The sequence below is a fragment of the Sinohyriopsis cumingii genome, chromosome 8, assembly GCF_028554795.1.
Source record: "Sinohyriopsis cumingii isolate HCF-2022 chromosome 8, ASM2855479v2, whole genome shotgun sequence".
NCBI lineage: Eukaryota > Metazoa > Mollusca > Bivalvia > Unionida > Unionidae > Sinohyriopsis > Sinohyriopsis cumingii.
Window position 1 is genome coordinate 37,797,484 of NC_142968.1, and position 12,386 is coordinate 37,809,869.

At 37.8% G+C, this 12,386-nt stretch overlaps 1 protein-coding gene across 1 annotated transcript in view; it reads right to left on the reverse strand.

The window, feature by feature from the left end:
* LOC149793311 (BOS complex subunit NOMO1-like) overlaps positions 1-12,386 on the reverse strand; it is a 185,666-nt gene that overhangs the window by 51,784 nt on the left and 121,496 nt on the right. The window contains exons 20-21 of the mRNA XM_089967278.1: positions 6,384-6,543; positions 3,416-3,542 (exon numbers count right to left, since the gene is read on the reverse strand). Of these exons, the coding sequence (XP_089823404.1) occupies positions 3,416-3,542; positions 6,384-6,543 (287 nt within the window). The remainder of the gene's footprint in view (positions 1-3,415; positions 3,543-6,383; positions 6,544-12,386) is intronic.

Genomic DNA, 12,386 nt, shown 5'->3' on the forward strand with positions numbered 1-12,386 from the left:
GCGAGGGTCCACATGATTGGTTAAAGGGTTTTGTGGACTATTATGAAGAAACCGATACTGATTACCGAGCACTTGATGAACAACTGCGCGAGGTTAAAAAAATTAATCAGATTACAGCCGGATAGAGTTCAATGTGAAATAATCCGCGAGGTGATTCCGGAAACGCCGTTAAATGAATTCTGGGAAACATGGAGACCAAACGATTTGATTGTAGCGAGTAGAAAGATAGTCAGAGACACACTTCAGCGGAAGTTGTTTGCGTTGCATAAGGAAACGTTTCCAACGCGCCCAGTGCCGTTATGTTATAGACCCGCGGACACACGGCGGCAGAACATTGAAGTTGAAATCCCGGGCCCGACAGCGTCAGGGACAAAAAAACAAGTTCTCGTGCTGAATGATATCGTGCTCGTTGATATCAGCGTCGTCGAGGACGCGCTACGTGCTGATAAATCCCCGTGGACGCTAGGATACGCAACGACAATACATTCCTCGCAGGGATTAACCATCACGGACACAATTGTTTGGATGGTTGATAATCGCATCGAATGGTCAAATCTAGTCTATCTTGCAGTGTCCAGAGTACGGAGGATAAATCAGCTTCGAAGAATTGTTACTGACGAAGCCAGTGACAACGATGACATCATCGATGCAAGCGTCATTGATAGAAAACTCTCGGGTTACTGCCAACAGGATAAAAAAAAACAGCGGCGTTTTGATATTGATGCCGAATTAATAATTGCGTTACGACAACAACAGAATAATCACTGCGCGAGTTGCAATTGTGTAATGCGCTGGCGTTATTCGGATAAAGACGCTCGCCAATTTACCGTGGACAGGATCGATAACAGTCTCGGTCATGTCAAAAACAATGTGAGGTTGACCTGTCTTGAGTGCAATAGACGCAACGGCGCTAGTTAAGACCACGCGGAGGCAATTGAGTATCGTCAGGTATCACTTGTAGTTGCTCGCGTGTAAACCCCCGCTGTGGGGCAGTTGAATCCAGTCTATAGATCGGTGGTCTACCAGTTGATCGTGTTATCGTTGATATGTTATGTGTGGTAACACTCCAAATAGGATCAGTAGCTCTTTTTTTACCACCTTCAAGCTCTCCTGGTTCATACAGATATCTAACAGTGACATCGCCGAGAATCGGCTTGGAAACGCTATTTTTTTTTGATCTTCCGGGTATGTACTCGTATTTAATCGCGTCGCTGGGCTTCATGTTGATTGCTCGGGTAATCTCGTTATTTAACGCTGCAATTACGCCTGGTAATCTTTTAACCCATTCACGAGATCGTTTTTCCTGGATGAATTCTTTCGCGTATTGATATCCAAATAACCGTTCAGCAAGAGTCCGATTGAATCGTTCAACAATTGCCTGATCACGATGTAGCGCAGTATGACCTCGTCGTATCGCGACGCTATGATGTTTCAGCGTTGATAAAACAGCGCCGCGAAATTCATTGCCAGGATCAACTTGTAATAGATTTGGCCAGCGCAGAGGACCCCTTCGGTAAATCCGCTCAAACGCATCGGCTACTTCAGTTGCTGACTTTGTTTTTAAAAGCTCAGCTTGTTTGTATCGACTCGCAACATCAACTACGGTTAGCGCGTATTTGTAACCGTTGTCATGCGGCAGAAATAGTATATCAGCCTGATGAACTTCATTAGGTACGCTGACATCAAAGCGCGAAAAGTTGATTTGTTTAGGCGGTGGTAGATAAATTTGCCATATAGCCTGTTTGGATAACCAATTATCCGCAACGGCCTTTGTTACCTTTGCAGCGCTTGCGAGTTTACCAATTGCGGCCTTCCCCTTCCAGTATCCTCTCGGAGAATAATAGATGGATTCCATGTTGTTATTATAAACGCTAGCGTTTTCAATTACCAGCGCGAGAAGCTCCGCTTCCAATCATTAATTTACCTTTCATAGCCGATTTTACCAACCATGAAGCCAATTTTTCTTTGAATGATTTATCAGGAATAGCATTTAACGCGTGAATTAATTTTACATCCGCGATATGACGCTGTTGCAGATCGCTACTTTTGTAGTAAGCAACATCATGAGCATGACACGCCTTATCGATAGCGTTTATTGGATACTCACCGGGTTTGGGCTGATTTTGATCATCGAGTCTGATATCTAATCGTGTTCCGGGGCCACAGTAGCTATATCCTGGGAGGTGCTTTTCTCCTGGATACTTTGCCCACGGTGTTCCGGGGAGTTTTGATAACTTGGCTGCAATATCACCTCCTCGCTTTTTTTTAAAACGTCTCCGGGTCTAGCAGAAATAAATCTAAATTTCTTTGTACCACATGTCGCACACTTACCAGTAAGCGCCGATCTGTTATTTTTTGTTGTAACGGTTGTCATATCATTTGTGCCAGTACGCACTCTACACTTCACACAATATAAATCCATAATTTATGTATAGAGATATGAATATAATTGATTTTTCGGCGACTAAAACAAGAGAACCAGTTAAGCATGTTGCAGCGTTACCAAACTCGATCCGGATGATTATCATCGGACCATCTGGATCCGGCAAGACGCAATTGTTACTCAATTTAATAATGAGATGGATGAAGTGGGATAAGTTGTATTTAATCGCCCCTAGCGTAGATGATCAACGATGCTACGAGGTGTTGAAAGATTTTAACGAGAATGCATCAGCGATCGCTGAAAAAAATGTTATTGAGTTTATTACAGATATCAATGATGCACCAGGTATTGATGATATTGATGGCGACGTTAACAATCTAGTCGTGTACGATGATGTTATGTTAGACAATCAAAAAAACCCAGCTAGGATATTTTCCAGAGGCAGGCATAAAAACACCGACGTGATATATGTCACTCAACGATACACTCAGATTCCAAAAGTAATCAGAGACAACTGTAATATTCTTGCTGTATTTAACGGCGTTGATACACACACGCTACGAAATATCTGGCAAACTTGGTGTGGCAGTGACATGGACTTTAATGGTTTTCGAAACTTTTTTAGTCATGCTCAGTCGACCCCACATGGATTTGTAACGATAAATTTACATGATCCTCGGACACGATATCGTATCGGACTTGACCAAATATTCGGTTAGTTGTAACTAATTTTCATTGTAAATAACTTCTTAGCAGCAGGGGGGGAAATGACATCGACGCGGTCGTCGCTGTGTTTACCGGACGCTGACGACGCTGGGATCGGCTCGCAGAAAAGTGTATTAAACCAAATGACGTCACCGTTGTGTAGGATGGACCGTCGTCGTTTTTTTTTTACCAGGCGCTGACTACACCGGATCCGCTGAGTGCAGAAAGTAATAATTAAGCAAAATAACGATTGGACAAAATGTCCGATTCGCCCCCCCTGCTGCTGCCCATGTTACTGGCTCTTTACAATTCTGAATGCCCCATTACCTGCACTGCAACTTTGCCCAGTTTGAATGCTCTGAAGGCTGCTGTCTCTCTTTCTTCCTTGGCAAGCACATATCCCTCTTTTTCAGCCAAGGCATTGTATTTCATGTGACTATGAAGGGGACCAACCCTAAAATACAAACAACAAGGGTAATATGAATGTGACATTATATGCCTGCTCTGTTTTATAGTTCTCTATGTAAATAACTGAAGCTACTGTACAAAAATCTTTTTTTTTTCTCAGTCACAGCACCCCTGACCTCTGACATTTTGTTCCCAAAAGTACATTAGGCTTCTTCCTTACCCCCCATACCCATCCATGTGCAAAAGTCTAGTCCAGCTCTGTGATGTGAAACTAATATTACTGTGGATACCATTTTTATTCTTTCCATCACAATCACCTTGACATTTGATCTTCTGACTCAAAAATCAATAGGGTTCTTACTTACCCCAAGTGCAAGCCAATCACAAAGTTTAGTATCTGTACTATTTGGAGAACTCAAGTTATTGTGCAGAAACCATTTTTCTTCTTTCAGGCATCTGACTTTGTTTTGTGGGCTTTACTTAATTTTTCAGCACATGACAGGTTATACATGGTGGCCAATATATTTAGTGGAGGAAGAACCCTAGAAGACCTCAAAAAGAACCACTGACCCACAGGAAGCTACTGACAAGCTTTCTCACATACCTACTTTGATTGAGTCAAAACTTAAACTCGTGAAGTGTGTGTGTGTGATTTGGATTGTTAACGTAGCTTAAACAATTTTTCAGTCATATCACTATGATGTCTGTAGTGTGACATTTTATAGTGTTGTCTAGCACTAGGGCATCATGCTGCAGACATGCAGCACCATGTCCCACCCAGTCACATTATACTGACACCAGGCTGACCAGTCCTAACACTAACCTCTTAATGCTGGGTGCCAAGCGAGGCAGCTGTTAGTACCATTTTTCTAAGTTTTTGGTATGATTTGGCCAGGGATTGAACCCGCATCTGAGGTGGATGCTATAACTACTAGGCAACCGGAGCAGTAAAAACTAATGAAGTGAAGTGTATGAGTGATCTGAAAGACATGCACCTTAGACCACTTGGCCAATGGGGCTCACTGCTTCTTTTAGGTAGGGTGACCAACAACTTTTGACCTTTTGATCTTGAAACTCCTTACCACAAGTGCAAGCCATGCCCAAAGCATGGAAACTGTAGATGATGGACAACTCAAGTTTTTGAGCAGGAACAAAATTGGTAACTAACAAATGCACAGTAGATGATGGACAACTCAAGTTTTTGAGCAGGAACAAAATTGGTAACTAACAAATGCACAGATGAATGGTCAGATCACAGCAAAATACGCTATGGTGGACAAATTAAAAGTATTCAGATGGCATTCATGGTATGGAATGCAGTCTCACCAATTTAACCATACATTAATATATCATTATGGTATATCTGTACAAATGATTTTGTATGGTCTTCTTGTTCAGTCAAATCTACATGATATAAATAATTGACAACATAACCAATAAAAAAGGTATTTTAGTAATGGCCAACATTCAAACGCTATTCAAAAAGACTCAACCGAAATCATGTGTCCAATAAATGAGCCAAAAAAGCACTGATTAAACTCATTTTTGTTTCAAATGCATGGAAGATGGTGATCAATTATTATCAGTGTTCTGGAGGGTCTAGTCTGCTAAATGTGTTACATCCAGTGACACCATCCAACTATTGGTCATTCTTATTCTTTAGCTGCTGTCTCTACAATGCTGAACTTCAGTAAAACTGTGCTTTCATAAAATAGATAATGCATGCAATTCATGAGACAGCACAGATTTTAAGATATATAAAATAGACAATGTATACAATTCATGAGGCAGCACTGAATTTAAGATCTATAAAATAGACAATGTATACAATTCATGAGGCAGCACTGAATTTAAGATATACAAAATAGACAATATATACAATTCATGAGACAGCATTGAATTTATGTTATAGAAATAAACAATGTATAAAATTCATGAGATAGCATTGAATTTATGATATATAAAATAGACAATGTATACAACTCATGAGACAGCATTGAATTTATGATATAGAAACAGACAATGTACATAATTCATGAGATGGCATGGAATTTATGATACAGAAATAGACAATGTATACAATTCATGAGATGGCATTGAATTTATGATATTGAAACAGACAATGTATACAATTCATGAGACAGCATTGAATTTATGTTATAGAAATAAACAATGTATAAAATTCATGAGATAGCACTGAATTTATGATATATAAAATAGACAATGTATAAAATTCATGAGACAGCATTGAATTTATGATATTGAAATAGACAATGTATATAATTCATGAGATGGCATTGAATTTATGATATAGAAATAGACAATGTATATAATTCATAAAACAGCATTGAATTTATGACATAGAGATAGACAATGTATACAATTCATGAGATGGCATTGAATATATGATATAGAAATAGACAATGTATATAATTCATGAAACAGCATTGAATTTATGACAGAGATAGACAATGTATACAATTCATGAGATGGCATTGAATTTATGATATAGAAATAGACAATGTATACAATTCATGAGGCAACACTGAAGTTATGATATATAAAATAGACAATGTATATAATTCATGAGACGGCATTGAATTTATGACATAGAGATAGACAATGTATACATTTCATGAGACATCATTAAATTTAAGATTCAAGATATATAAAATAGACCATGTATACAATTCATGATGCAGCATCGAAATTATAACTGCAAAAGCACTAAATGAAAATAAATAGGTGTGTGTTTGTGATATGCCTGAGTTAGCTCAATGTTTTCAAATATTTAACATTTTAAACAATAAATATTATTACTATTGGACATAATTAAAAAAAATTCAATGTTTTGAACATTTTTAAATGTACATGTATGAACACTCACCTGAATTGCCCTTTGTTGTCACTCTCAATAGACACAGGCTCCATCCTACCCTCAGTTTCAATAACAGTGATGTTGACCCCACCCAGAGGAGGGGTAATATGGCCAATAATGAACACTCCCTTCTTGCCGACAAATCTGGCCACCTCACCAGGACATATATCTAAAAGTCAAAAAGAAAATCCAAAATGAACAGGACTAAATAAAATGGTATAATTTCCATTCTGGAGGAGAATTACACTGATTATTTTACTGACATAGCAAAATATCTTTCAAGAAAGGTTTGAAAAGCTAATTATGGTCATTCCTTATTCATAGTTCAACTGATTCTCATTCAAGAAGACTTGCATGTGACTGTGAGACAGCTCTGCCACAAAAAAACCTGGTAAAATGCCTACTGTTCTCTGAGAGAAGGTGCTTCAGAAAAACTTTGTAAAGGGAAGTAAACATAAGTAAACATAAGCATTAATCTTAAAATTCTTTAAGACATGCTTTCTACAATCACTCAAACTTAACTAGAATAGAAAGTAAAAAGGATGACCTCAACAGACATTGATACAGCCAAAGAAATTGTCTAGGTATATGCAAACTTACACCTCATCTCACCAGCCTGAAAAATCACTTTTCTAATTTTGGTGAAAGCATTACTCTGAAATTGCAAGGAAAACTTTCTTTTTACCAGAGCCATGTTTTGGTGGAGATTCATCAAGCCACATGAGAATCTTTTTGAATGAGACAAAACACTAGATGTATGCAATATCAAATACTGGCATGCTGTGGTATTAAACCAAGAATACAATAATCATGATATAAATTTCTTATATCAATAAAGTATGATACTGACATAAATTCTGATAAAAAGTTGCAAACAAATTCTATTATTTTTATAAATTAATATTAGCAATATTAGTTTTCCAAATGACATACTGAATTCCATTTCTGTACCTTTGATAATCTGCTTCAGTAACATTTATATTTTGTTTCCTGGGAAGTTGCAGCATTTGTAATCAGAAGTTACATCTATGTAAATCTTAATCTCTTTGAAGCTTTAACTCATCTATGTTAACAAAAAAGCACTTTGCTAACACTGATGACAAACTGAAATTGACCTTGAGCAAAAAGTACCACCTGATGAAAAATTTGAAAGCATGGCTGGCCATATAGATAGAATTTGCTTTTAGAAAGAGTAAACAGATGGGAAAATTAATGAGGCAATTGCTATGTGCACAGAATGTGAGGGTAATGTTAAGTATTCTGGTGAAACTACAAATCTAACCAAACAAGCACCATCCTAGCAGAATTTGTAACTACAAGATGACAGACATAGACTGTCAATGTCTTCTAATGGGAGTTTTTTTTTATTGGGTGAAGATAAATCTGATCTTTCTAAAGCTATAGCATCACAGCCAGCCCAGAGAACTTTACCAGCACACATTGGCACAAAACACCCCACCCATTCCTCATATGCCTTACTGATAACTTACAAGGTGTGCAGATTTATCATAAATGGTCTTACATCCATACTCAATAATGGATTTGCCAGAGTTTATGTACACTTGGCCCTAATGCTTACATGCCAACCCATGGCAAGGAAAAAGCGTAATGCAAGTGGACAAAAAGAGTAATCCGAGCAGAAAACATAATAAAAATTCAATGAGCATATGTACAAAATGATTTATTTACCCCTCTGGTCTTCTAACATCAATTGCTGCTTCAAGTTTTCATATATAGCACTTTGAACTTTAAAAAGCAACAGACTCCCAAACTGCATTTAAAAACAATCTCTCACAGTCAGCATTAGAATGGTAAAGAACCAATATTCCTTTCATAACCTGACAAAGAAGAGGAAATTTATATCTTCCAGTCATTGGGTCTTTTAGTTGGGAAGGTGCCATACATGCCAACCCCTGCCGAGGAAAAAGTGTAATCCAACTGGACAAAAAAAGTAATCTGAGCAGAAAAAGAGTAATCCACATATAACATGATAAAAATTCAATGAGTGTATGTACAAAATGATTTATTTATCCCTCTGGACTTTTAACATCAATTACTGCTTCAAGTTTTCATATATAACACCCTGAGCTTTAAAAAGCAACAGACTCCCAAACTGCATTTAAAAACACTTAGTATCAGCTGCGACTATGAATGTTTTGCACACCAGTAGAGCACTAAGTGCCGGGTTACAGAGCCTGGATCTGAATTCAGTTCTTTTTTTATTAACAATACTGAACAATCTCTCACAGTCAGCATTAGAATGGTAAAGAACCAATATTCCTTTCACAACCTGACAAAGAGAAAATTTATATTTTCCAGTTATTGGGTCTTTTAGCTGGGAAATAAGATTTTTTAAAAAAATCTGTCCACACGCTGTACCTTGTCAGGTAGACAGCCAACTTGATACTTCAGGAGTTCTCGTTCTAATTTATCAACAACTTTTCCTGCAGCATGGTGCTTCATATGACAGAGACAACCTGATACGTACAATGATGGAGACATGTTTCAAAATACAGAATGCAATTCCTTTATGAATTGCAGTCATCACTGATGCAGTATCAGCTGAAAACCCCATACTGTTCTGCCAACTTATATTTATTCAAAGCATTATCAAGCAAATAAAAAAAAAGATGTTTACTCCAGTAGATTCTGGTAATGAAAGAAGAGCACTCTGACTTTTCCCTTTTCATTGTCAAAGTCTCTTACACAGACTGGGTACAACTTTTTGTCCTCATAATCACTACTCCTGTCTGTTGCAATACTAAACGGACCAATTTTTATGGCTTCTGCTATTTTAAGTGAAGTATCTTCTGTTAAATACCTAACAATATTAGATGATTTTGTTCTTGCACATGCATATTTTCTGCAATTTTGGAATCAAGAAACATTTGTTTGAACAAAAGACCAATGTAGTCTTCTACTGCTAGGGGTAGTCCGTGTTCTGTTAAGAACTTGGTACATAACACCTCTGCATTTATAAAATTCGTGTCCACAATTTAGTTCTGCTGTAAAAAAGAAGTTACCTTAGTATTGGAGTTAGTAAAATGATCTAATTCAAGGTTTCTTTGTTTCACCAACATGATCAATATTAAAATCCTTTCCACACAGCCTGCAAGAGGCTTGAAGCTGCCCTAGAATGGAACGCTGTATTATGTAATTCATGTATTCACCTCTGAATTGGTTTTTCATCTTTTCCTAATCCATCTGTGAAATTCTCTGAAAGACATTTTTGCACTAACACACGCATCAACTAGAATAAATCCAACTTGACTTTAAGTGCCAAATACCTAGTCTGGTCCTGTACCAGATATGAATTAGAACAATGAATCTCTGAGCAAAGATTAAAAGTTAGAAAACCAGTCTGTTCTCTCCTAACTAAGCCATACAGCTGCTATAAATAGAATCCGAGGTCAAAAGTTTGTACTTAGAAACCAGCATGTTCCTTGGAAATAGGGCAGCTGCTATAAATAGAACAGAATACTGTTAGGAAAGTGCATGCAAGTCTACGGACAAACCTACTCTTATGTCGTAGTTACATAGAAGCTGTCTTTTCTAGAATATGGTCTGTGGGATTATTGGGATGTTAATAAAAATGAGAAAACAAACTATTAAATTTTTTTTGGAGGTGGGTATACTGAAAAGTGCAATCAAAATACATTTACGTGTAAGGCATAATTTAGTGAAAAAAGCATGATGATTACGCCAAAAAGCGTAATGGTTGGCATGTATGCTAATGACCTCCAGTTCAGTTTCAGAGACTGCAGTTCCAAACATTAAGTTGGTCAACGATTTCTTGCTAGACCTATCAACATGACAAATTATTAAAACCACTCCAGTGTCCTAGTGGTTAGAGCAACTGCCTCGGAAACAGGTCATTGGTTCGAACCCCAACCAAGTCATACCAAAGACTTACAAAAATGGTACTAACAGCTGCCTCGCTAGGCGTTTAGCATTAAGAGATTAGTGTTAAGACTGGTTGGCCTGGTGTCAGGATAATATGACTGGGTGGGACATCATGCTACATGTCTGTGGCATGATGCCCCAGTGTTAGACATCACTATAAACTGCCACACTGCAGACATTGTAGCAATATGATGGAATTTTTGTAAAAGCTACATTAAAAATCCTAATCACACACACACATAAACAAATTATTAGTTTTTGGGAGTGGCATATTTTTCTCTTTAAATGACAACAGCAATCAGCTATCTCGCCATGAATACTGCTCAGACTGACACAATATGATGTACAATAAATGCAATCCTGTTTTTATTCCAAGTAAGTGCTGCTTGTGGGAACTCTTTTGCCTTCAACATGTTTTCATTTTTGGATGACATCTGTAGATAATGCGATAATGAAGAAAAACAAAAGCTCCATCATTCTAGCATTTTGCATGAAAAAAAAGGTAGATGAAAACATCTGAGGTTCTAATGTTCCCTGACCAACTCTAATGATTGTAACAGATTGTCCCAAATATGCGTCAGGTTTTGTAACTGCCCATGTCCCTGTTCAGTGTTGGTTTGTGCGCACAGGTGTAGATCGATTCTTTAATTCCCCACTCAAACCAGGCATGTTCTCAATCTAAGATTTTTACTGAGTGCCAAGTTAAATGTTGGCCTGGGCAAACAAATGAGGACACTGAAAGTGAGATTTAATGAACATTGAATACCAAATTCAAGCTCATCAAAGGAACATGGCACATCCACTATCTTTGCCCTGGCCATACTGCAACTTGGAACTTGCTTGCCATTCCATCGAGTGATGTTAACAATCAGTAGAGATTAAACCAGTCTAATGACCGTATTATGAAAACCCAGATCCAAACAAAACCAAGACAATCCAAAATCTGGATTTGACTGCCATGATATTTTGCTATTACTCTGTAAGCCTGTAATTTAAGGGTCAATATACAGTATGACATACAGTTAAATCTTAAGGGTTGACAGGTCTACAATTCCGTGAATATTGACTGCACACAACTAAAAATCAATTAAAAGTTAGTTTGCTGTAAAATATATTTCATTTGGCAGGTATCAAGTGGAATGTGACATATGATGTGTGATCTTTTGGGCTTAATGCCATTTTTCAGCACAAGATAGGCTATGCATGGCAGCCAGCATAACCAGTGGAGGAAGAGTGGAATGAGACATACCAATGTTCACAGCCGTTTTACTTTAACTTCACTGTGGCAATTTTATTTCTACTTCAAGCAATTCAACTAATGTTTTTAACTGCTGTATAACAAGACTAAGAAATTGTAACAAGAGCGACAAGCAAAAAGTCAATCAAAAAAAGCCCTGCTAACTACAATTTTCTGGGTGAATAACAAAGGGCTGTGCTAACTACAATTTTCTGGGTGAATTACAAAGGGCTGTGCTAACTACAATTTTCTGAGTGCATTACAAAGGGCTGTGCTAACTACAATTTTCTGAGTGCATTACAACTGGCCCCACTAACTGCAATTTTCTGAGTGCATTACAAAGGCCCCACTAACTACAATTTTCTGAGTGCATTACAAAGGGCCCTGATAACTACAATTTTCTGGGTGCATTACAACTGGTCCCACTAACTACAATTTTCTGCATGCATTACAAAGGCCCCACTAACTACAATTTTCTGCATGCATTACAACTGGCCCCACTAACTGCAATTTTCTGAGTGCATTACAAAGGCCCCACTAACTACAATTTTCTGAGTGCATTACAAAGGGCCCTGCTAACTACAATTTTCTGGGTGCATTACAACTGGGCCCCACTAACTACAATTTTCTGAGTGCATTACAAAGGCCCCACTAACTACAACTTTCTGAGTGCATTACAAAGGGCCCTGCTAACTACAATTTTCTGAGTGCATTACAAAGGGTCCTGATAACAACAATTTTCTGAGTGCATTACAACTGGCCCCACTAACTACAATTTTCTGAGCACATTACAACTGGCCCCACTAACTACAATTATCTGAGTACATTACAACTGGCACCACTAACTACAATTTTCTGAGTGCATTACAATG